The sequence below is a fragment of the Naegleria fowleri genome (genome assembly GCF_008403515.1).
Source record: "Naegleria fowleri strain ATCC 30894 chromosome Unknown tig29, whole genome shotgun sequence".
Taxonomy (NCBI): Eukaryota; Heterolobosea; class Eutetramitea; order Acrasida; family Naegleriidae; genus Naegleria; species Naegleria fowleri.
This window is the reverse complement of record NW_025407961.1, coordinates 336,267-363,129: the sequence shown is the minus strand read 5'-3', so window position 1 is coordinate 363,129 and position 26,863 is coordinate 336,267. Positions and strand designations below refer to the sequence as shown.

The 26,863-nt window shown below is 35.1% G+C and overlaps 8 protein-coding genes across 8 annotated transcripts; 2 read left to right on the top strand and 6 right to left on the bottom strand.

Annotated features, from left to right (window-relative positions):
• Positions 1–92: 92 nt before the first annotated feature.
• FDP41_002387 (uncharacterized protein) lies at positions 93–2,669 on the bottom strand (the record flags this gene model as incomplete). The annotated part of the gene is made up of 1 exon (XM_044705575.1): positions 93–2,669. The coding sequence occupies one exon, from the start codon at positions 2,667–2,669 to the stop codon at positions 93–95; it is 2,577 nt and encodes an 858-aa protein (XP_044563280.1).
• A 633-nt stretch (positions 2,670–3,302) lies between these two features.
• On the bottom strand, positions 3,303–4,706 carry FDP41_002386 (uncharacterized protein; the record flags this gene model as incomplete). Its single annotated transcript, XM_044705574.1, has 1 exon — positions 3,303–4,706. The coding sequence occupies one exon, from the start codon at positions 4,704–4,706 to the stop codon at positions 3,303–3,305; it is 1,404 nt and encodes a 467-aa protein (XP_044563279.1).
• Positions 4,707–5,850: 1,144 nt separating this feature from the next.
• Positions 5,851–16,624, top strand: FDP41_002385 (uncharacterized protein; the record flags this gene model as incomplete). Its single annotated transcript, XM_044705573.1, has 2 exons — positions 5,851–6,137; positions 6,310–16,624. 2 exons carry the CDS (start codon positions 5,851–5,853, stop codon positions 16,622–16,624), a joined length of 10,602 nt encoding a protein of 3,533 aa, XP_044563278.1.
• A 107-nt stretch (positions 16,625–16,731) lies between these two features.
• On the bottom strand, positions 16,732–17,667 carry FDP41_002384 (uncharacterized protein; the record flags this gene model as incomplete). Its single annotated transcript, XM_044705572.1, has 1 exon — positions 16,732–17,667. One exon carries the CDS (start codon positions 17,665–17,667, stop codon positions 16,732–16,734), a length of 936 nt encoding a protein of 311 aa, XP_044563277.1.
• A 91-nt stretch (positions 17,668–17,758) lies between these two features.
• FDP41_002383 (uncharacterized protein) lies at positions 17,759–20,281 on the top strand (the record flags this gene model as incomplete). The annotated part of the gene is made up of 1 exon (XM_044705571.1): positions 17,759–20,281. The coding sequence occupies one exon, from the start codon at positions 17,759–17,761 to the stop codon at positions 20,279–20,281; it is 2,523 nt and encodes an 840-aa protein (XP_044563276.1).
• Positions 20,282–20,307: 26 nt separating this feature from the next.
• On the bottom strand, positions 20,308–23,242 carry FDP41_002382 (uncharacterized protein; the record flags this gene model as incomplete). Its single annotated transcript, XM_044705570.1, has 2 exons — positions 20,308–21,066; positions 21,182–23,242. The coding sequence occupies 2 exons, from the start codon at positions 23,240–23,242 to the stop codon at positions 20,308–20,310; spliced, it is 2,820 nt and encodes a 939-aa protein (XP_044563275.1).
• Positions 23,243–23,359: 117 nt separating this feature from the next.
• FDP41_002381 (uncharacterized protein) lies at positions 23,360–24,844 on the bottom strand (the record flags this gene model as incomplete). Its single annotated transcript, XM_044705569.1, has 1 exon — positions 23,360–24,844. The coding sequence occupies one exon, from the start codon at positions 24,842–24,844 to the stop codon at positions 23,360–23,362; it is 1,485 nt and encodes a 494-aa protein (XP_044563274.1).
• Positions 24,845–24,969: 125 nt separating this feature from the next.
• Positions 24,970–26,568, bottom strand: FDP41_002380 (uncharacterized protein; the record flags this gene model as incomplete). The annotated part of the gene is made up of 4 exons (XM_044705568.1): positions 24,970–25,104; positions 25,278–25,709; positions 26,020–26,039; positions 26,529–26,568. 4 exons carry the CDS (start codon positions 26,566–26,568, stop codon positions 24,970–24,972), a joined length of 627 nt encoding a protein of 208 aa, XP_044563273.1.
• Positions 26,569–26,863: the final 295 nt, after the last annotated feature.

Sequence of the window (26,863 nt, the reverse complement as noted above, 5' to 3'; positions counted from 1 at the left end):
CCCATGTTCCACGTTGGTATCACCCGCATTCGTGAGCTACCAGATTTTAGTAGTAATGGAGAGGTCTTAATAATACCTGACCATTAATTATATCAAGCTGATCTTTCAGGATGGTGGTGGTGATTCATTCTTGTTGTGGAAGGATGGTGGTTTGTGGTGGTGGTGGTAGTCTGTGCATGATGACTTGATGCTTGAATAGGTCGATTCATAGTTGAAGAAGCAGCACCAGCACTCTTTGGCAACACGGTATACAAATAATCCAATCTCATATTCAGAGAACGAGCAATGAGTAGTCTCGTCTTGTGCCAACTCCAACTGTAATGACCAATGGTGATACCTTTTTCATATTCCAATTCTGATGATTCTAGAGGATAAATAATATTCTGATAGTGCATGTAGGAATGAAAGAGTGTGTGATCTGTAATTCTGTTTCGAATTTTGTTTGGTGGAAATCCATCAGGGAATGTAAACAATACAGCACCACTTGAAAGAAATACAGATTCATAACTTGCAGATCCAAAAGGAGCAATAAAAACATCCGTATCTTGCATGTATTGAACCTTATCTTCGATGGTCATGTTATCAAACACAAACGATTGGAAATCCACACGAAAGATGGTATTCGATTTTTTGTGATAAAACGTTTTAAAATCTCGTTTTGCCAATTCGACCAATTTGTCTGCATTCAAAATATTTCTCAAATAGGTTCTCATACCAGTCTTGACATTAATTCTAACATTCAATACCTTCTCTTTGAGGAGAATTGTTTTGGGTGTTCGCATCACTGTTCCAAATCTGGCATATGTGAAATCTCTAAATTCTTTAACCATTCCACCAACATTATTCCATCCATGATCATTGAATAGTCCATACGAAGAACCTCCCATGAGAACACTCTCCCAACAGACCATTTCATGACCTTTTGTAAATTCTCGAATTAATTGATTGGGATGTTTTGAAATAATCTTTCCGTATTGAGTGACAAATTTTTTGCATAATTTTTGTTTCTTTTTTGAATCTCCTTCTTCAGTGCCACAAGTGAGCATGTCTTTTTCACAGTCACACTCTTCATCCTCTTGTTCAGCAAAAATTAAATAATTATCCACAAATTCCTTCACATTCATTAAGGGATGAAGATCAAAAAATTCTTTCAGCAAGGCAAACGTTGGATAAATCGTTTCCAAGAGACAATGAGCTGCATTGGAACATCGATGTCTTTTCAATAGGACAGATCTCTTGTGAATCCAATGAATATCCGATATGGAATGTTCTTGTTGATATTCTTGAATGGATTGAGAGAATGCTTGAACGAGTAATTTACCTCGATTTGGATCCTCTGATTTTGTTCTTCCTTCCAATGAGGACAATTCAAATGATCCATAAATTCTCTTACTTTCGAGTCCTTGCAAATCAAATTCAACTGGATAATGAGTGGTCACATCTCTACTATTGAAATATAAATAAGAACCATTTCGATAACACAAATTATAGACCAAACAAGAACGAAAATGAGAAGATGCAACATGATGGGTACAAAATAATCCACTATGAGAATGTAAGGTAGAAATTTCATGTTCCATTCCATCATCTTGCAAATAGTATTGATCGTAATTGGTGAAGGGTTGTTTTTGAATAGGTGGTTGTTTCAAAGTAGTAGTAGGAGTAGTACTAGTGGTAGTAGTACTAGTAGTAGGAGTTCCAGTTCCAGTTGTTGTTGTTGTTGTTGGTTGTTGTTGAGTACGAGCTGTCCTCATGGAAGGAATTTGATCATTGATTTTGAGTAACCAAATACTCCAACCAATGACAAGAAGGAAAGAGCACACAATACAGAAGGCAAGTGTTTTGTCTTTCCAAAAGGAAGAATGAAAGATGGTGGTGGTGGTCAGAGTATTTGAAAATTTCGTCACAATGAATGAATAGAGTGAATATAAATAAGAGAGTAGAGTCGTGGTGGTGGTGGTGGTCAGAGTATTGATGCTGGTATTGCTCAAAGATGTTGGGCAAAAGAGCAGAGCAGTTGTTGGAGTCTGATCAGTAGTAGTAGTAGTACTCCTACAACCACTACTACTACTCCTACTAGAATCACAACAACCATATGGATGGAGTAAAGTATCCAGAGCCAAATCGACTCCTTCCGAGAGAGATGAATGTGAAGAAGAAGTAGGAGAGTGGACTTCCATGTCGATAAGAGTGGAAGAGGTGGTGTTTGTGATGCTATTCATGTGGTTGTTGTTGTTGTTGTTGTTGTTGCAACTACTACTCTCTTCAAAATGAATATGAATAGCATGAGAAGGATGAGAAGGATGAGAAGGATGACTGTTCATTCCTGCATGAAAGGACATTGTGAAGATATCATCACGATGATGTGAGGAAGATGATGTGGATGGAATGTATTGATGATGGTTATTGATGAGAGTGGTGGTGATGGAATTGGTTGAAGGAGAGTGATGGTGGAATGATTCATCACTCTCATTGGCCATTGTTGTGTCATCCTCATTGTTGTCGTCATGTCGACATGAATGCATCAACAATGGTTGATGGGGATGCGACTGGAGGTGACACGAGTCATCATCCTTGTCGTCTTTCCATCCAGTTCGGAAGAGGTTGTTGTTGTGAGAACCACTCGATGAGTTGTTGTGGAGTGTTGTTGTTGTTGTTCGTTGTTTCATATTTTTTTTCCCAAATTCATTCCATGCAACGGTAAAAAGCTTTATTATCTGAGAATAGACAAGTGAAGGGTCGAGTTCTCTCTCGGTTTAGCCACATTCCAAAATCGAATTTACTTTAAGAGCTACTGTAACCGAATATTACATACAACTCATTATTGTATTAATTGACCCATCACTTTAGAGAATTCACATCAAACCTTGTTGTGGACGTGTTCAGAATTCTGATCTCCAATCAAAACACTTGTTAAATTGTAACCATGATTGTACAGTCAAAAAATTCAGGCTCTGTCTTTAAATGTCACTCAAAGGATGACAGTTCGTCCATTCCACATGATGCAGACAACGAGTGTCGTGGAAGACACCAAAATATTAAATGGCTTCTCTCTGCAGAGTCCACACGATTAGCCAATTCAGAAATGTATGATAATCATCACGTTAGAGAATTTATTGTTGGGTTGCTCTCAAAATGGACACACAATGTGCAAAGAGCTTCACAGAAAGGTCATAAGCACAAAAGTGCCTCCAAGCAAGGGATATAATGCCGCAAGTTGTCATCAAAGATGGAAAAGTTCTTCACCATTCCATCTTCTCTCAAAATTGGAAAATTAGAATGTGTCTGTCCTATTGTGTGATTCAGATAAATGCTGTGAAATCTTCACTCATTGAGGGAGCAAAATAATCCAAATCAAAGGATGAACTATTGTTGTTGTTGAAATTACTATTCACTTCATGACTCGTCACTGGAATATCTGTGTGTGAATGAGTATTGTTATTCTCAGAGAACAATGCTGAAGAGTTAAATAAATCATCCGCAGATCCACATTGTAATGTTGTAGATTCGGTTGAATTCTCTTCTTCCTCAGAGGGTATTATGGATTGCATCGGAATCATTGAGGTTGCCAAAAAGTCTGCTGTTGGAATTGGTCCATAAAAGTGGAGATACATCTTTTGTTGAATTAATCCAAATCCAGTAACCTTATCTTCATCATCCATTTCAGAGTGATATTTGAGCAACAAGTCAAGAGTCTTTTTAAAGTTTTCCATAAGCTTGACTTTCTTGAGTGTTGAACAACAAGAAGACTCTTCAGCAGCACTTGTTGACTCTTCAGTAGGAGGTTCAAATTCCTCACTCGTAGTTTCTACTACGAGTTCTTCCTCTTTCGAATGCTTGTTGTTCGTCATCGTCACGGAGGAAGTTCTCTTTCGCTTGTTCTTTTGAGGTTCAGTCTTTTTCTTTCTCTTATCTTCTGTCGTGTGAGTAGTAGTGTTAGTCGTTGTTGTTGTCGTTGTCGTCGTGGTGGTGGCAGTTGTACTACTACTGATCGTTGCTTCACTTCCAGAAGAGAGTAAACCATTCGAACCATCCCTCTCAGAAACCTTTGGTCTTCTTGCATAGACTTGGAAGGGTCCACTCTTCATGACAAACACTGGTGTATTAATACTATGATTACTATCACTGAAGAGTTGCAATAAGAGTCTCCATTTGCTCTTGTTATGATGAAAACTCACACTCTTGAATTTGATTTTATGGTTGGCTTCATAGACTCCAAGTGTTCCACTCGAAGTGTTCTTGAGAGAGATGAGAGAGTCATCGACAATGGGCTTATTGTCCTTCTTAATTTCCTTTCCACTTTCATCATCGATCACTGTAATTCGACACATGAGTAATTTGGGGAATGGAGAAACTTTCTCAGCATCGACCGTACACTTGTAATGAAGCTTATATCTCAAGCTGCTATACATCTTGGATGGAGTATCATAGACTGGCAGTGATTCATCTCGAGTGGTGATTCCGACACAAATGGAGTAACCTGGGACAAGTTCTTGTGCCAATGATGAAGACGAGTCCTTTTGCCATTGTCTGGAAGCACTACCACCAGTTGTTGTTGAGTTTGGATTCTGTTGAGATTCAGAGGCTAGAGAATCATCCAGTAGTAGTGACGATGATGATGAGGACGACTCCATCATCACCTCATCCTCCTCTTGATCCACTCCAACAACACGTGTTGTTGCTTCTTTTGAGTCTTTTCTCACCATTGGTAGTGCTTTTGGACGGTTGTGATGATAATTTTTTCGAGAAACGGGAGAAAAAGGTACTGCAGGAACCGAGAGGGTAAATTTATTCATCCAGTCGTTACTTCAAAAATGTTTTTGAAGTAAATTACAGGATGGTCGCATTTTTGAGAAAGAATCTTTTTGTAAACGAAAGAATAGACCATTGTCTGAATCCAAATTCTCACATTAAATCCGAGACACCATCATCTCCTCCTTTTCTTAATACAAACAAGAACAAGTTGAAGACAGTAATTGTTTGAACACTGACTGTTCGCGAGGACGTGAGTATTCACAGGGATGAAGAGACTCTTTGGATATCCATCCACCCAGTGAATCACACCAGCTCACAAAAGAAGAACATTAACGGCATGCTCAAAGAGACACACCACTGATATGTTGATTATTGTTGTGTTTCAATTCACATTGAAAAAGTCATAATTTCAGCCATTCCTTCATCAACACCCGATAAATTATAGATTCATCGTTTCGTGTGCATACACTCTCCATAAGTGGTGTGTTGTATGCACCAGTTGTATGGTGCAACCAGGAGGAGATTGTAATACAAAGGTTCAACAATTCTTTCGATCAAAATCCAAAAGGCACTTTGAGCCTCTCTCAACGAGGAGCAACAGGCAGAAGCATCATTTGGGGATATTTTTTTGATATCTGTTTTGGCGCTTGCATGAACCATCAAAGTTTTTTTTGAGAGGGTCACCACTGACTGCAGTCTCAAGCTTTTGCTGGTAATCACATGAACGAATACATATTGCTCAGAGGGACAACATACATGTTAATAAGATATTTGCAATATTCATCTCGTTGATTGAAAAAGAAAGCTGAACCATAAAAAACTGGCTTGATCTCTCTCACCCATTGTTGCTTGAATTATCTGTTTCAGAAAATGGAGACAAGACATCACGCCACACACAAAACTCGCAATTTCGGAACAACGTCAGTCAATTAAATTCTTTTAAAAAATTTTATTTCTCCTTGCGAGAGTCGCGTTCTTTGCGTGAGCCGAATTCTGAAGCCCTCACAACATTCACGTCGAGTGATCTTGTCGTCGACGACCTTCATCATCAACACTTCTTCTTATTTATTTAAAAATTGAATATCGTTTGAAACAATGAAACCTCGTAAATCAGTACTTGGTTATTTTGGAAGTGTGTTTGGTTTGAAAACCAGTGATACCAACACAACACCTCCAAAAGTTGAAGAAAAACCAATCAGCAGAGAGGATTTCCATAGCGATGAGCAATATCAATTGTTTTTGCAGTTGAAAGAACAGTGGGAAACTTTTTTAAAAGAGGCTTCGTTATATTCCGAAACTGATACTGCCATCTATTCCATCATCACCCTATTCCATAAAGTATTCTATAATCAAAACATGTTTCAACATCATTTCCATCAAATGTAAGTATTCAATTTATAGAATAGTCGATCGTATTTTGATCAAGTTGTATATATGTGTGTACACATTCCATCCTTACACAACTCCATTGTGGTGAATATTCACTCGTAATGATGGTGTGCTCATGTCGTTGCAATTTCTTTTCATCACACAATCACCACTTCCCATGAACAGCTTTAAAAACACACAAACATTTACATCAACAGTCACATATCGATTGAAAAAAGATATCGAGAATGCTTTAAAGGAAACTCCTTCAATTCCTCCACCATCTCCCTTTAATGTATCACAACAAGATTTTGATCGAAATAACGTTCAAGACATTGGAAATCACAATGTCAAACTCTCTCTCATGCATTACTTGATTTCACGAGAAAAACACTCATCAGATATTGTCAACACTTTAATCATGTTGATATCAAACCACGAAGAGGTTGTGGCACCCTTCGTTATTGATTTCAAAATAATTTCTCTTGTTATCAACATTTTAGAAATTGTTGCTCAGATCAACTCTAAAGATATCGAAGACTATGACATTAAGTTTTCTCATGATTTTGACTCTCACCAAAATTTGCTACTTGACTCTTCTTCTGACAATAACCAAACCAATGACAAGAAACAATTAACTACCAAAGAGTGTCTCGAAGTTTCATGTCAACAACTTGTTTCATTTGTTCATCATTGTCTCAACAATAGAGAGTTATTTGACACATTAAAACTCAGTGATGACGTTTTGACATTGATAAGAATATTAACAAGTTGCAGAGGTGAAGAAGGTTTTAACTTTGCACAAAAGTTAGCACTTGATCTTTTATTTGCTCTTCTCATCAAAGCTGATGTGGCAATGGCTGACAGCTTTCATAAGAAGAAGATCATTTATCTTCTCTTAGATTCATTAAGTATGATCAAGTCCAAAAATTATCTCAATATTTGCTCAATTATTGAAACATTGGTGTCACTTTTAAAACAAACAATTTCAGTCTCTCCATTATTATACAGAGATTTTAATGATGCCAATGGTCATTTAATCATGCAGGAAGCTCTTATTGAATGTGAATCAAAATTTGAACAAGACACTTCAACTATGAAAGTGGCTCTTCACAACTTTAGCGATTTACTGTGCATTGGTGAAAGAGCAATAGAACCACCTCTAGATTATTTGCAACAATTGAATATTACTACTAGTATTAATGCCAACAATGAAAGAAGAATTAAGAACATCACCATCTATCAGTCCATGATCAATATTTTCCTGAAATGTAACACTGATAGTTTGAAACAAGAAATTGTTGAAATATTACTTGTTACCTTTGCTGATAATAGTATGAATTATCCATCTGTGCATCATTTACACAATGTGGCCTTACTCACTCGAAGTTTACCTGATTTCTCTGAAAAGATTCAACAAGCTGTATTGAAGTTGATTGAGTTTATATTCGCAGGACTAAATTTTGCTCCATTGGAAGAATTAAAAATGCTTGGTGAATTAATGAGCAGTAGAGAAGCAGCTCCTAAATTGGTATTGAACGTACTTGTGTTGATCAACAAGTTACTCAATTTTGATTCTAGATTCAGTACAAGATTTAAAGAAGCTCTCCTCTTTGAAAAGATCATTTTCTTATTGGGTGATGAGTTTGAAGGAGTTTTGAACTTGGGAGAATATAAGGACCAAGAGGAGAGAACCAATGTTCTTTTAAAACTCTTAGATTTAACCATTCAAGTATTGATTTCCATGCTTCAAAAATCGAATGATAACATTAGAGCCTTTAGAGAGGCAGGAGGTGTCTCTGTATTACAAAAGATGTTATTGAATGATGTCATTCGAAGTGCTGCTTTGAAGGTCTTTCACACCATTATTGTTCAAGACACTTCCCAACAGAGTATTGATGTTTCAGTGTTGGTTGAAATTTTACAGACATCCAAACGATCGAATATTCCTCTCAAAATTGCAATTTTTAATGCTCTTACAAAAATGTTCAAGAGTAATGAGAGAGCAAAGGATTCCTTTAGAGATGCTGGTTTTGTAGCAAGTGTATCCATTCTCATCAATACTCCATGTCCAACTCTTTCAGTACTCTCAAAACAATTGAACAAGTTGTTAGAGGATGGCTCTTCACACTCTTCATCATCAGAGGTAGATAAAAGTCCAATGGACGATGAAGAAATGTATGAACAATCGGATATTGTGAAATTGATGCAAGCCATGTTCACAGCTCTTGCCACTTCATTGCAAAATCATCCAAGAAACAAGTTATCATTTTTACCAACAGTCGGAGAGAATGGTATGATTGATGCTCTCAATGTGAATGGAATTATGAATACTGATCATCGAAAGGAAGTATTTCAATGTTTAATTGATTTTGCTACTGAGAGATGCATTGAAGAATTTGATGCAGCCAATCAAACCTCAACCATTGTTTCTTCTTTCAACAGTGTTTCTTCAGGAAGTTTAAGTTCTTCCAGCAGCAATACGCCTTCGACTCCTCTACAATCATCTTCTTTACAATCATCTTCAAAATCTGTGAATACCAACGAGCTCTATATGAACATTGGTGGATTGCTCGTTACGAGATGCCCTGTCCTGCACAACCCATTTGGTTTAATATTTTGTTTAAAACTTCTTCATCATGCCAATGAAGATCTTCAACTTGCAGTGTTGAAGGTGATTGAACTCATGTTAAAGATTGGACCACTCAATCTCGAAGGTTTATCTAACATTAAGATTGTTGATTTTATTTTAGATCATTTATATTCACAAATGGTAGATACCAATCACAAATTTAGTGCGACTCTTCTCAACATTTGTGAAAAAGTTGCATGTTACCGATTATCACAATTGGAATGGAGAAAATTACTTTCTATTTTTGCTGATAAGGATCATCCACCCTGCATGTTGAAACTTGTCATGAACGCTGCAAAGAAGGGCGTGAGTACACCATTTATTGAACTTCGACCAGGATCAGAATGTCCAATATTACAACTCACAGACAAGACATGGAACAGTTCAATGACTGCTGGCTACACATTCTCATGTTGGTTCTATCGATCCAATGATATTGCATCGACTCCAAAGAAGAGACTCTTACACTCTCATCAGAGAACCTCTTCCAATGCCAACTCTAAGAGACTCTCTTCCACCAATTTTTCCGATGTGAATGTATTCATTTTATTGAATCTACACTCAGACGATGGAAAATCATTTTTACAATTTCACCTAAGACCCGATGGATATCTTGAATTCCAAAATGGACCAAAATCCAAACGTATTCTCTTTTCCAAGTATAAATTTGAAGCAGATCGATGGTTTCACTTGGTCATTACTCATCAAAGAAATCGATTGTCGAGTAGTGTCATGACTGTCTATGTTGATGGTAAAATGGAAGAATCTCAAAAAGTTGGATTTATTAATCCATATGCTGCTGGTTCAAAAGTGACTGGACTTCTCGGAAAGAACTTTACAGATAGTATTGATAATTGGAGAATTGGACCTTCATTCCTCTATGAAGATGTTTTATATCCTGAAGCAGTGGCTTCCATCTATGTTGCAAATAATACCTATACAGGTTATTTCCAAGGAAATTACACTCCTCATATGGATCTACTCACTTACCATCTTTATCCAAATTACATTCGTCTGTTACAGAGAGTGGAAACGAAACGAAATATTTCCACAGAAAGTGAAGCCAAAGAGAATAGTATTACTGTTTCATCCTTTAAATTATCTCCAGATAAGATTGTCTTTGCATTCAATGCTCTCAATCACTCTTTACGATCACTTGAACCTCAAGACAATAGAAATAACACTTTGGTGTTGGAAAGTATACACAATGAAAAGAAAACACCAAAAGTTCTTCTCTCCAATTTATCACGTGCCTATGTGTGTTGTCCAACCTCACTCTCTGATAACATTCTCAACTCAGATGGCATTGTTGTTATTTTGGCATTGATTGAACGAGCTGAAACTTGTCAATCTCTCTACGATTCATTACTTTTATTGTATAATATAATGATGGACTCACCATTGCAAATCGATGAAGTGGAAAGAATTTCAGGATATGATATCATTGCTGGTTTTATTAGAAAAAAGACAACACTTCTTGATGCTAAAATTTTACAATTACTTTTTGATTTTGTGTTGATGGGAAGTGGAGATCAGAAGGAAATTGTGACCAATTTAAAGGCATTTATTTGTTTAATTATTGATTATGATATTTGGAGAAAGACAGATCTTGCAATTCAAATTGAACTCTTCAAGAAAATTAAGGGTTTAATTGCGGATAGTTATTATTCTCATTGGAATGTCATTAGACTCAAAACCACGGGTATTGTAAACAAATTACTTCACATTTTGAATGAGTCTCCTTCTGTTCAAATTGTAGAGCTCATTGTCGATGCTTTACATTTATTATTCAAACATAGAATGTCCGACAATGATATGATCTCTGTTTCGAACTTTATTATGAACTCTTTGGATGACTCGGTATTAATTTCTCAGAAACAACGAAGTTCAAGTTGGGTCATGATTAGTCCAAGAAATTCATCCAACACTTGTCTCACACAAGTTTCATCACTCAGCGATATGACTAGTGGAATTTCAAATACCACCTCTACCACTACCTCTACTACTACCTCTACTTCTACCTCTACTACTAATTCAAGAAAGTTAAAACGTCAAAGTATTACCACCATGACTTTAACCAATGTTGCCTCTAGAAATTTACTATTGAGAGTCATTTATGATTTGGCAAGTAGAGATGAAAAGTATCTCGAGTTATTTTCCAAACATGTGGATGATGTATGGTTTTATCAATTTGTGAATGAAAAGACTCATCCAATATCATTGATCTTATCCTTACAACTTTTATCATTACTTTTATTGCAAGGAAAGATCAAACCAGATAATATTTTACCAAGTTTGAAAAGAGGATTAATTCCCTATTGCAATCAACCCGATGTTTACTATACATTGTTACTACTCATGACACGAACTATTTTCACATATCCAGAAGGAACATTCTCATCGGAACAAGATTTGAGAGATTCTCTCGATCAAATTTCAAAAATGTTCCTTGAAAAGAGTGCTGCTGTGACAGACATTATTTTCTATAAGGAAGTCATTCCCATTCTCTTAGAATTATTGAATCATAATTATTCTCCAACAATAGAGAGTGCTCTCTATGGAGAAGTTTCTGCTGTTCATTATTTTGCCAAATTCAAGAATGAAGAAAAGACTTTGGAAGCCTCTCGTCGATGGACTCTGTTGAGAAATGTGGTCATGTATAATAAGAATTTCCCCTCGACAATAGGAGGTAATGAGAGTAATTGCAGTATTAGTAGTAGCATCAGCAATAACCCTTCACAACAACCTTCACAACAACCTTCACAACAACCCTCCTCAAGTTCTAATGATGAAAATTCATCTCCTCCAATTCTAATGATGGAATCATTACTTTCAATGAAATTAGAAGAGAGACCACGTGAGAATAAGATTACAGAAGAGATACTTTCTTTATTGAAGAGAATATGGAGTGCTTCAAATGATCTTAAAACTCATTTCAGAAAATATGAAAGTATTCAAGCATTGAGTCAAATCATTTTTGCGTTGGAAATGAATCGAAAACCTAAAACAGATGTTGACAATTTCCTCAATCATCCCATTGCACTCTCTGTATTATCCATGATTAGAGCGATTGCAAGATTTGAATTTTCAACTGCTTCCAAAGCAGTTCAAGTGGTTGAAGATATTTTGAGAGCTGTTCCAATGACTCTTGTGAGTGAATCATCCATCACATTGTATCGACGTTGTATTTTGTCTTCTCTCATCAAAGTCTATTCCAGTGAAAAGGTCATGTCTTGGGCTCAAGCAAAAGATAGCAAACTTGCAGGAAATTTATCACTGTTGGCATCTTTTGTGGTTGATATGCATTATGCTTCAGTACTTCCATTGACAAGTTATGTGGAAACTTTGAATTTCATTGTTCAAGTCGTGTCCATTGTCAAAGTCATTGAAGAGCCATCCAAGAGTCTTTCCTTGTCAAGTCTTTTCAGTGCCAATGCTGCCATGAAGAAGGAAGGAACATTGCCATTCTCTTTGAGATCATTGAATCGAATGATTTTATATACCTTCTTACAAGTCTCATCGGAAGAGTTTACTGAGAAGGTTTTGTCCACCATGTTAGAAACCAAAGCATTTATTACCACATTGGATACTTCAAATTTAGATTATGAATATTTTTCATCTATTTTTGCAGTGTTATTCAATTTAATGAATGATGGATCTCCTAAAGTCAAAGATACGACAGTCAAGTTATGGAAATTAATTGTTGCAGCACAACATGATACCAATTTACTTCCAACTATATTCATGTTACCAAAAGATAAGAATAATCAAACCATCTTGTTGGATCAACAACAATTTTCCAATGAATTTGTGGAAGGTTTTAGAAAATTATTGGACTCGGATGTGAATAACTTTTTGAAATGGTTTACAGAGAATTTTGATATTATCTCTGAATTCTTTAATAACAATCTTGCCAATACTCTCACTTTGTATATTGAGAATGAGAATAAGCATACTCAATCCGTTTTAACACTCTTGCAAAATGATTTGAGACTTCGATCCTCTTCAAAGAGTGAAAGAAAACTTGGAGAAGGTGCAACCTATTTGATTGGAGCTGCAAAATCACAACTTCGAACTGTGATTGAAATGGAAGAAGAACGAAATCAAATGCTCATTGAAGAGAGTATTATTAGAATCAAATTTGCCATGGATACTTGGCACAATTTATACGATTTGTTATTTATGGAACGTGGAACATGGTCTCATCGGGCAAATCGTCAACTCGATCAATCACTTCTCGCTTGGAGATTGGATTCTACGGAAGGACCCAAACGAATGAGAATTAAGCTTGAACAATTCCACTTGGAAAGGGCCTATGAAGTTGCTATTCAATCCAATCCTTTGAGAGAACAATATAGTATTACTGGAAAGAAGTCATCATCTTTGAGAACAAGTCCTTCCTCCCATATGGGAACTGGAGGTTCTTCTTCTTCTTCAACAACAACAACCAATGCAGTCTTGATTGATATGAATGATCACATGACTACTAACACTTCTACTACAAATGATAACATTCCTACCACCACTACCACTACCACAAATAATACTAGTTCTGTTACAAGCACGGTGAGTGAAGAAAAGAAAATGGATGTCTTGAAGGATCAATTTGAAAAATTCCAAGAATGGAGTTATCTCTCTCCTGCTAAACCTCTTCCTATTACTGCTGACTCTAAGAGAGTGTCAGGTCATGAAGATGATTCTATGAAGTTCAGTTCTTCTGAACAATTAGGACTCGAAATGACACTATCAAACATGATCACATTGGATGCCAATGATGTATCTTTAGAACTCACTCCAACACCTCTTGGAATTAATCGAAACAAACCATTGAGTCAAGATCAAGACAATACTGCAACATTGGATGAAACTTTGAGTGATACGACACATGAAGGAACAGCTGATACGAATCTTGATGCTGCCACAGCCGATGATATTGATGATGATTTATTATATGAAGATGAAATGGGAGAAGATTTCAAGATTAGAAAATTAATTGAACCAGGTGATTCGATTTTATTTATTTATAACTCATTGAGAATTAATGGATTGGATGGACAAAAATCATTATTTGTGATTTGTAAAAACAATGCCTATATTATTGATAATTATGTCATGACCGATGATGACAAGTTAATTGAAGTGAAAGGAGATCATTCAACACTGATTGAAACTACAGTACCACCTTCCTCGAATAGTAATTCCAATAACAATACTAATACTACCAATAACAATACTACTAATTCCAATAACAATACCAACAACAACAATACTAACAACAACACTCAAGAGAACTCAACGGACATTTCACATGAAACAATCAAAATTCCACTCTCTGAAATTAATGATGTCTTAAAGAGAAGATACTTGTTGAGAGAGACTGCTGTTGAGATTTTCTGTAGTGATGGTCGTAATTTCTTTCTCGTCTTTGAAAAGTCAGACATGTTAAAAGTTCATGAAAAATTGAAACTTTCCGATCACATCAAACAACACCACAATAAGAAATCCTTCCCATCACTCAAAGTCATGCAAATGAAATGGCAAAAAGGAGAAGTAGATAACTTTGAATATCTCATGTATTTGAATACATTGGCAGGAAGATCTTTCAATGATCTCACTCAATATCCCATCTTCCCATGGGTACTCTCAGACTACAGCAGTGAAGAACTCAATTTCAATGATCCAAAAATTTATCGAGATTTATCCAAACCGATGGGTGCCATTGATGAGACTCGTGCGAAAATGTTCCGTGAGAGATATCAGAGTTGGTGTGATCCCTATATTCCTAAATTCCATTATGGTTCACATTACAGTAGTGCTGGTATTGTCTTGTATTACATGTTGAGAATTGAACCCTATACTTCACAATGTGTGGAATTGCAGGGTGGAAAATTTGATATTGCCGATCGAATGTTTCATTCCATTAAAGAGACATGGGAATCTGCCTCTACAGATTTCTCACTCTCAGATGTGAAAGAACTCATTCCTGAATTCTACTTTTTACCAGAATTTTTAATTAATAAGAACAATGTTCAATTTGGACTCAAACAAAATGGTCATCCAGTGAATGAGGTTGAATTACCACCATGGGCACACAATAATCCACAATATTTTGTAAGAATGATGAGAAAGGCATTAGAAAGTGATTATGTTTCAGAACATTTGAATGAATGGATTGATTTAATTTTTGGACACAAACAAAGAGGTCCTGAAGCTGAGAAGGCACTCAATGTATTCTTTTATTTAACATATGAAGGATCTGTAGATATTGATAGCATTTCAAATGAAGTAGAAAAGAGAGCCATCATTGCTCAAATTAGTAACTTTGGTAATACTCCACAACAACTCTTTACAAAACCTCATCCTCGAAGAAATACCAATCAATTATTGGAGAAACAATTGACTTTATCACCAACAACAACTAGTATTACCGATCAAGAATTTAATGTTGAAATAATGAGCGCTTCTACTACGAGTGCTATGAATACAACTGCCATGAATACCACCACATTGCCAATAGGAAATTCTGAAACAATTTCCAATGAATTCAGTGGTGGAACGACAATGATTGATCCAACAACAAATTCAAGTAACATGGTTCTCATGTCTGGAGCGAGTGTCATTAGTAATTTGGTATTGAATCCATTGGGATCAACAAATACTCCACAACAACTTCTTCCAAGTTACAAGAAACCTTTAGATCCAAATCTGGTGACAATTTCATTCATCAGATTGAAGGGTAGTGTGGCAGATGATGTGACCTATGTCAATGATTATGGAAGTAGTAGTATTGTATCAGAATTACAAACTGGTATTGTTACACCTTCATTGACAGCTACTATTGGAAAATTAACAGGAAGATTTAATAAGGCATTAACATTGAAAGAATCACAATCTTTGAACATTTCAGAAATGAGTGTCATTAATAACTCCTTATCCATGATTAATCCATTCTCAGGACAATCGACATTGGAATTGGCAACTCCACAGTCATGGGGAAGTTTAGCCATTGGACAAATTTCACTCACTCAAAAGCAATTAGTGAATGGCATTGTGGCTGTCAATAAGAATTGTTTCTTTGCAGATTCAAAGAGTTCCAAATACTATTCATATGGTCATTCTGATTTTTCATTACGATTATTTAAAGATAGTAACAGTGAAACACCCATTGCAGTCCATGAACGATTACACACTTCACAAATCAGTTTTGCAACCATTACCAAAGACTATCAAGTACTTGTGAGTGGAGGTGAAGATAGTGTTGTGAGTGTTTTCAAGATTAAGAAACACAAGAAATCAGAAACATTAGAAATTCAAAAGAGATTGTGTGGTCATACCGATAAGATTTCATATATTGCAGCAAGTGTAGAGTTTAACATTATTGTGAGTGGAAGTTATGATTCGACATGTATTGTTTGGGATTTGAGTCGACTCAAATATGTTCGAGAATTGGAAATGCCATATGATGATGTTGACAATAAGCCAATTTCATGTATTTCTGTATGTCCAACAACAGGTCAAATTATTGTTTGTCAATGGACAAGAATTACAGTCTATGCCATTAATGGTGATATTTTAGCAAGTAAGAATCTTGGAAGAGCTCCAATTACCACTGTGACTAAAGCAACCAATCCCTATGATGGTCGAGAGTTATTGTTTGTTGGTCATAGTAATGGAGAGATTAATATTTTGGATATGGAATATGTCTTGTCCTCAGAAACTCAGAGAAGAGAACTCACGTTGACCAAAGTGCATTCCTTGAAGGATCACAAATCCTCTGTGACTTGTCTCTATCTCACTCCAGATATGAAGAAACTCTACAGTGGTGGTGAAGATGGAGTTGTTTGGAAATACACGGTGAACAATAATTAATTTATAAATTCTCATGCTTCCATGTCATTCAGAGTTGATTAAATTCTGAACTTGTTCGTTTACAACGAGTCATGATGATGTTAAGTCCATAAATATATATCATTCATTTACAATGAGTTGATTAAATTCTGAACTTGTTCAGCTCTGAAAGCCCAATACTTTCTTCGAATTCCATCCACTTTCTGTAAAGTGTGACAAGCAGATAGAGCCTCTTGCAAACGACCCAATCTTAATAAACAGCAGAACAATAAATAATTGGCATGAGGATTGACAGATACCTTATTCAAAACTGAACGAGTCTTTTCTTCCACATATTGCAACAGTTCTTTGTATTCCTCAGATTTTTCATCTAATTTAAAAGTTGTCATACCCTTTGCATAATTCCATGGACTTTCATTGTTTGGAGCCATTAAAATGTATTTAAATGCAAAATCAATTTCATCTCTTCTAACTTGAATATTCTTTTCGAAATCATCTGTTGTATTTTGAATAACAAAGAAACGATAATTCCATGCACTATTGTTTCTCAAATCCTTTGCCAATAATCTTTCAACAAAATCCAATTCACCCTCCCACAATGAAAACTCCTTTACCAACCATTGTCTATAGGTCCAAACATGATAATTCTTGGAATCATCATCAAACATTTTCTCAACAAATTCCTTCTCACCTTCTGTCACTCTCAATTTTTCAATCAAGGCTTGACGATGATACCAAATTTGATAATTTTTTGGATTATCTTCGGAAACTCTATTCAAATATTCAATTTCTTTTGAGAGATCATAATTCAAAGCATCAAGAACAAGTCTTCTAAAGTGCCAAGCAGTATAATTAGCAGGATTTAATTCAATTGCTTCTTCAGTGATCAACAAGGCTCTTTCGCTCATTTCATTTCGTTGGACAATGGCCCGAAAATAATTCATCGTTTCTTTAAATTCATCCGTGTAAGCAATTTGTACCACTGGATTTGGTCCTTCATCTTGTGGGATGGGAGTGAGATCAGCGAATTCGGGTCTTTGAGAATGAGGTTTGTAGGACTTCATATGAAAGGAGAGGATGTATGTCGTGCAAGGGATGATTGTGTTGATGGAGAGAGAGGAACAATATTTTTTTTCTGGGACTTTTCAAAAAAATATGATCAGTGATTCTTCTTCACCACCACCATCGGGGTCATCCAACAACAACAACAACACCACCACCTTCACCACGGGATCCAATCCTTCCTTTCTTGATCGCCGCCACCATGATCGATCATTCTTGAATTACTTCTGTGGTTTTCCATTCACTAACAGTGGTAGTCGCAGTCGACGACAAAAACTCCTCTCTTCTCACTATGAATATTCTCCACTCTTACACACGAATGGTTTGAGTGGTCGAATTAAATTTGCACCATCACTCTCATCACTCTCATCATCGAATTCATTATTACTTGCATTGGCAAGTTCCTATTCAAATTCTCTTCATATTCTTCAATTCAAACCCTTATCATTCATTCAACACAATGAGTATAACAACAACAACAGACATTCTTCTATTCAATCTTCATGTCAATTAATTTCATCCTATTTTGAATATCACACTCATGACATTCAATCCTTAGAATGGTATCATGAGAATTTTATATTTTCATCTTCTTTGGATTGTACTTTATGTCAATACGATGTTCCAAGTTCCAAATTAGTGAAACGATTATGTGTGGCAAGTCACTCCATTTTAAATGGAATTACTTTGAGTCAAGAATCTCCACCTGTTCTCTATATATGTTGTAATAATAGTATTCTCATGTGGGATACAAGAGAAAAGAAACATTCCATTCTTGTCAAATCAAATCGAAATGTGAATCCTAATGGTTCATTGAAAAATAATGATTACATTCATGTGAAATTAAAGAATATAGATTCACCTTATCAATTAGTAGCAAGCCGAGGTGGTGGTGTGTTGGAATTTAGAGATTTGAGATTTAATTCTGATTTTAAATATTCCTTGTATCATGATGATGGATGTGAATTTACAAGTTTAGAAATTCATCCCTATGATGATTATGTGTTAACTTATTGTGAAGATGGAATTGTTTATGAATTGTTTGAAAATTATAACTTGTGGAGTGGTGGTGGTAATAGTTTAAGTAGTAGTAGTATGAATAGTAGTGGTAGTATGAGCAGTATGAATAATAGTATGAATAGTAGTATGAATAGTAGTATGAATAATAATAGTAATAGTACTCCATTTAAAAAGAGTATTTACAAATGGTATTCTTCTCCTCTCATGAAAAACAAAAATCAAATTGGATTCAAGAATGCCTCTTATTCTAGAAATGGAAATTATATCATTTGTGGAAATGATGATGGTCATTGTTTTATATTCGATGCATCTCTACCATTGAATTCCATAGATCATCATCATCCTGATAGGTCATTACATTCAACCACCACCACCATAGAAACAACAACCACCACTCCTCCTCCTCACATGAATCCTCACATGAATCCTCAATCCTCTTCATTCATATCTCCTCCACTCATTCCTCCCATGAAAATAATTCCTCCACCAACAAGAACAATCTCCTCTTCCTCCTCAAATCATTACTCACCTGTGATTCTAAATTCTCTTTTTGTACCCAACCTCTATGATCAAAGTGAAATTCATAATCTATTAATTACCTATGAAGAAGAAGAACCATCCATGTATTTATTTGGAATGACAGAATCTACTCACCAACAACAAAACATCATTGAAAAATTTGACTCAAGTATTGATGAAGCTGAAATGGTTCAAGACATTCCAATGGAAGAATGGCAACACAATTCCATACAAAGTGAAACCAAAGTGTGTTCCTATTCACTTGGATATGCGACTCAAATTGTATATATTTGTTTAACTTGTTATAGAAATAGAAATAGATACAATTACAGTAATAATGAGATTTATCATGGAGTATGTGAAGAATGTTCAAAACATTGTCATAGAGGACATGAATTGTATAATATTGGAGAAAAGAGAAATTTCAAATGTGATTGTGGAAATTCACAATGTGGAAATGTAGAATGTTTGTGTTCAACGAGTCAGAAATCACCAATCAATGAACTCAATCAATATAATCATAATTTTAAGAATGAATGGTGTTATTGTGGAAGAGAAGAAGCAAATCCCATGTATCAATGTTACAATTGTTATGATTGGTTTCATGGAAATTGTATATTCACTCGAGAATACGACAGTGAAAATAATTTAATTGAAGATTATTCGTATGTGTGTGAAAATTGTTGGAATTTAGCAACCTCTCGTGAAATTGGTAATCATCAATCTATTGGTAGTAGTGAAAGTAGTTGTAGTGTAGGTAATGACTCCAATCGATCCAATACGTATGTCACACTCATTCGTGATTCGATAGTGACGAACGAATATCCATCCAATGACACAATTGTAAGGAGAGGAAAGTTTGTCAAGTTATCACATCCCTCCTCATCGAATAATAATAACCTCACAACCTCTCTGTCCGACCAGAAACAACAACACATCAACGACATGGAAGAAGGAGAAGATCTTTTGAGTCAGTCGAGTGGTCATGATGATGAAGAAGAGGATAATGAGTTTGGAGCACAACAAGGAGCAAATTTGGATGATTTTATTGTTGAAGATGACGACGACGTGGATTAATCATCTATTCTTTGATATACACAGGTTTAACTATATAATAAAAGCATGATGAATCCTCTTCCTTTTAAAAAATCAAGTAACACTTTCACTTGTTCAGGATCGTGATAGACAATCTCTTTTGGATTTTCATACAAATTCTTTTCATCCATGATGGCATTATATAATTGCTTGTATCCATTGCAGACATCCAATGCAATTCTACTCTTTGTGTAAGTCTTTAATCTTGAACTCAATAATCTCTCACACGATTGTTTCTGAGTCAATGCCAAACTACCTAAAGAAAATAATTGAGTGTAGAAATTTTGGAAGAATGCTTTGAGAGATTGTTCATCCATATCTTTGCATTGAGAGAGAGGAATGTGTTGTTTTAAATGTTCATCACTGTGAAGAATATTCAATTTGTGTTCAAGTCCACTATTTTCAAGAATTAATTTTGATTGATAGTGAGTAAATATTTCTAATTGCTTCTCCATTTCTGTTGAGACTAATTCAGTTGTTGAACGAGTGAGAGTTCCACTTCTTTTAGGAAGATTGTTATGAACAATATTTTGTTGTTGACTTTCCAATGCTTGTAAGATACAATAAAATCCATTAATAATAAACACATAGTAATCTGATTTCAACATTGGGTCATTCTCACACTCTTTCAATTTTACATTCACATAATAATTATTATATAATTCTACGAGTGGATCAATAAATGCAGAGATGACACTTTGGAAATCTTCTTCACGTCGATTCTCTGGAATCATGACAGACTCTGAATAGGTGTTCATAATTTCAGTCTATTTGAATCAATAGATAATAGATATATCAATAGATATATCAATAGATATATAAATAGATATATAAATAGATATATCAATGATGATGACACATATTCAACATTCTTACACTTACCAAATTATTTAAAACTTCTTTCACCTCTTCAGGTGGAGTTAAATTCAATGTAATTTCAGGAGGTTTTTCAATCAATCGATTTAAATCTTTCTTAATATTAATAAAGAACTTGTCCATACACTTTTCTTTCAAATCATTCAAACAAACAGATAGTTTACAATGATCACCCATTACTTTAACGAATAGACATGAATATAATTCTAATATATGAGCTAATTTGAAATAGACTATTGTATATTCTTCTTCAATATCTTGTTTTAAAGATGTATTTGATGAAGTGAGTATGAGAGAATCTGTTTGATTTGTTATCTTGTTAATAATTTGTTCCACTCTCATTTGTAATTGTCCTTTCAAATCATCAAAAATATCATTCAATATTTTGAATAAGAGTGGTTCACGTGGATATTGACAAGTTGTTCCTTGTGAGAGTGAGGAGGGAGAGGAAGAAGAAGAGGTAGATTGAGGGTTATTGATCAGAGAAGAGGTGGTAGTGTTGTTGTTGTTGTTGTTGTTTGTAGTGGTAGTAGTCGTAGTAGTCGTAGTAGTGGTAGTAGTGGTAGTAGTGGTAGTGTTATTGATAGGATGATCATAAACAGATAATAAATTTTGAATCAATTCCTTTTCCATGACTGCTGATTTGTGAATCCATGCTAAAATATCAGCAATATATCGGAGTGGATCATGAGCTAACATTTCAATTGGATTGGAGAGAGATGATGGAGTGGATGTGAATGAGGTTGTTGTTGTTGTGATGGTCAATGTGGTGGTGGACATGAGAGGAATACCACCAATACCACCACTACTACTAGTACTCACACCACGACTCTTCTTTTGACCTTTCATCGTCAATGCACTAAAAAATTGATTCTTTACAAATTCACTTCTCGATACAATTAATTGTTTCAAACATAAGGGTAAGAATATTGTCTTATCAAATAAAATATTAATTGCTTGTTTCAATTCATATTCAGAATCAATTTCAGAATCACTGGACAATGCTTTACATTCATCTTCAATCCATCTTGTAATTCTCTCCAATGCACTTGTTCGAATCATTTGTAATTCTTCCATAATTTCAAAAATGATTCGTTGATAATTTGATGATTTCACAAAATGGTTTGAACATGTGGTATGCATGTCATCTAATTTCTTGAGAGTCGTAAAATATTCTTGTCCTCTAATTTTACCATGTAATAATAATTGTTTTTCTTCTTCTGGAAATATAAATTTAGAAATAAATACATTTAATTGATATTGTCTATAGAGATTGGAAATGTATTCATTATAGAAGGAATTCATTTGTTTGGTATAATCAGAAATTTGTAAAGTATTTGAAGAGGAGGGTGTATTAGTAATAGTAGTAGTAGTAGTTTGAGGAGTAGTTTGAGAAGTAGTAGTTTGAAGAGTCATTTGACCAATAGTACTTTGAGTAGTGAAAGTAGTAATTGGAGTAGTAGTAGTTGTATTCATGTGGTGGTGACCAGTAGATAAATGAATATAATTCTCAATATTCTTTGTATGAGTATTAATGACTTGTATTTGTGAATTAATTTCATTTAATTGATTTTGAATTTTTTCAAAAGATTCTAAAATATACTTTTTATGAGAATGTAAATTCTGAAGTAATAAGAAACTCTTGAGTGATTGCTGTGTTTGAGATGAATGTTGAGTGTTACTCATAGTAGTAGTAGATAATATAGATGTAAATGGTTGAGTATTCGAATCATTCAAGTTTGATTGTTGTTGTTGTTGTTTAAATAATTGATCTAAATATTGAAGAGATGTTGAAAGTGATTCATCATCAACTTGTTGATGAGACAATTGAATGAATTGATTCACTCTTTTACTAATAGTAGAAGCACTCGAAATATGTTGAGAAAATACAGATGATGATGATGAGGAGGAGGAGGAGAGTGGAGTACTCGGAGATGATGAATCTCTTCCTTTGAAAGATGATGGTGTGAGGGAAAGATCCATGATGGCAGTATTGGTGGTGGTGCCATGATGATGATTCTGAGTGGAGATTTCCGAGTTGGCAAGACTTGGGGAATTAGTTTGCATTTTTTTTTGATGATCATCATCATCGAGGAGAAGAATAATCCGCTAGCAACCACCATCCTTCCACTTGTTCTGAATGAATGAATATATATTAAGATATAAGTGTTTATAATAGTATTATTATTCCATCTTTTCATGAGAATGATCATCATCACCATGAACACTATGACTCATATCACCACCACCACCACCAATACTGCCATCACGACTATGACCATTCACTCCTTCCTTGTTCACAATTCCATGCTCTTGTTCATTCTTCTTCTTTGATCGATCATGATGTCCTACCACCACCACCACCAACAACAACAACTTGTCCACCAAAATGGGTAACAGAGTGAACAATGAAATGAGAAAGAGTGTCATCAATGTTTGAGGTTTCATCACTAGTTGAGAAATGGACATGTTGAATTTGCCATTCGAATCATCATTATCATTACCACCACTCTCACTACTCCATTCATTGATCATTTTTCGAATCAACATTCCACTCTGAACGGAAATGTATGTTTGTGGTGCAATTCCAATCAATGTGGTAATGAAGAATAATGGAAATGATATTCCAACCAATGGTGATAATAAATTAACACTCCAATTTGGTAAAAGAGGTGATATTCTTAGAAAGAGTAATAAAAAGAATAATTTGTTTTCATAGTTCAATAATAAATTTTGAAATTTTCTAAAAATGGAATGAATGGATGGTATTTGAATGACAAGTCGTCCAAAATAAAGATGACTATACAAATAAGCTAAACTAGCACCAATAGTACCACATAATAAAGAAACTATAAAAGGAAATGAAATTCCACCCAATGACATGAAATAGTTAGTACTATCATATTCACCAATATTATTATTATTTACAATATTATTATTAAAATTAACAATATTATTAAGATCACCACGACCATCACCACCACCACCACCACTATCACTTGAATGAAAAGTCAAAGAAGAAGAATTGGAACTATACAAAGCTCCAAATAAAACATTTAACATCAATGTACCAGGTATCGATAAACTCAATATCAATAAATATAATATACAAATACAATACAACACTTGATAATAATAATGATTGATATATTTGGATAGAACATGTATAAATACTTTGATTTGATTCAATTGTTTGGGTGGAATGTTATTGATCAATAATTCATATTCAGAGTGAGAGAGTGGAGGTAAAATATGACTCAATAACAAGTAACAAATAAAGAAGGAGAGAAGAACAATGAGAGAGAAGGAGAGAATGAGTTTGGAAATGGTCATTGTGGTGAGTGGTGTGGTGAGTGGTGTGGTGAGTGGTGTTGTTGTTGTTGTGGTCATTGATGTGATTGTAGGATCGAGGTAATATTCATCATTACCTTTCATCAATGGATCCAAGGTGAGAGATTGTTTGGTGGTGGTGGTGGGAATGGTGGTGGTGGTGGTGCAACAAACGCATGGTGTCGAACAATAATCCGAGTCATGTGGGTGATGGTCAGAGTGGTGGTGGTGTTCTTCAAGTTGCTGATCATCATTCCGACGAGAAGGATGGTGGTCCTGAACAGGTGATGAATCATTGCAGTGAGGTTGTTGAGGAGGATGATGGATCGAGGTGGACATTTTTTGAATGTGAATGATGATCGACGTGAGAGAGGTGAAGATCTCATCGATGGCAACCAAATTGAGAGTGTCTTGAAGAAGATGTTTCAAATACTTAATTGTGAGTCATAAATTGTTTGTTTGTATTAGAGTATGAGACATCTTTTGGATGGTTTCTTGACCACCTGTTGTTGTTGTTGATCATTAATTTTAACAGTGGAATTGGTCTTGTTGGTGGTGAGTGAATTCTCAAAGGAATGTTCAAAAATATGATCCACCATCTTTGTGATCACAAATGTTCATCATTACATTCATTATATTATGGAAATCATCAGATTCACATTGGAAATATTATGAAATCAGATTCACATTGGAAAGATTTACATATGAATCACCCAATATATATATATATATATATATCCACACACACACACACACTCCACACAAAACATACCTTTTCAAAAGCTTGATCCACATTCACAGAATCTTTTGCACTTGTTTGTAGACATGTTTGAATTCCAACTCGTTTTGCCCATTCATTGGCTTCACTTTCTGTCACTTGTCTTTGATCTTCTAAATCAACCTTATTTCCAACAAGAATTAATGATACATTTGGATCTGCATATTGTTTCACATCATTTAACCACAAATTTAAATTTTCAAATGACTTTCGTTGTGTAATATCATAAACCATAATTACACCTTGTGCACCTTTGTAATAGGAAGTAGTGATGGTTCTAAATCGTTCCTGTCCTGCTGTATCCCATATTTGTAATTTCACTTTTTTACCTTTTTTTTCCATATTTTTAATTTTGAAATCAACGCCAATGGTACTGACATGACTCACATTGAATTGATTCTCAGAGAAACGAAGTAGAATACAACTCTTGAATATGTGTGAATTATAAATGTGTGTGAATGAATATTAGGTGTGAATGAATATTAGGTGTGAATTATAAATGTGGAAGAAGCGAAATGTGGAAGGAGTGAAATGTGTGTGAAGAATGTGAATGAAAAGGAATTGATAATGTGAATTTGTGAAATGTGAAAGAAAAGGAATTGATTGTGTTGAACACACATCATGATGAATTTGAATATTGTCATCATTGTACAACATTTTCATGAGAAGGTATAATGATGATTGCAGAAGTGTGAATCAAATGTTGGAAAACAAGACAATGACAACAATGACGTACTTTACCAACACCCATATCACCTGTTTTTCGATGAGGAAGATGTAATCCAATGATGTAATTGAAATGTCATAGATGGTTATTATTGTTGGAAGGAGAGAGATGGAAATATTGGCATATGATTAACACATAAAGCACACACAGAGACACACAATATTGTTGGTGGATCATTTGAGGACATTTGACATCAAACAGTTGAATAGCGAATGTACGGAATGTGGTGTTGATGGTGGTGTTGATGGTAATAGTAGGAATGATTGTGCCAGTAGTAGTAGTTGAAGTAGTAGTTGAAGTAGTAGTTGAAGTAGTAGTTGAAGTAGTGGTGGTATTGGAGGTGGTGGTGATGATGACAAGAAGAAGTGTGTGTGTGTCAAATTTAGACAATGACAAACCACACGTCATCGCAATGACACATCACAAAACGAAAATCACACAAATCATTAAATTGTATTGTCATCATCAAAACCACTCACAAATGGATCGGATAGGATATAATTGACATATCCACTTACCAATAATTAATATTTTAAAGAGAGCATCATGGTCAGCCATTTTTTATCGAGTGTTTGGAAAGGAGGATGACAGGTCAATGAGACTGTCAAAGCAATGATGATGATTGGGAGATGAGGTGAATGAACATTAGACGGGAGTGAGTCGACTCACTCCACACACACACGCACACACACACGCACACACACGTCTGGATGCTATTGACGAATCACTTTTCCAAATACTGCAAGGCCTTGTCGGAGAGTATTTTCAATTGAAAATGACAATAGACACAAATTTCTAACCACCAACCATTACAAACGATCATGGTCGCGACAGGGGTGGTGGTGGTGGATCT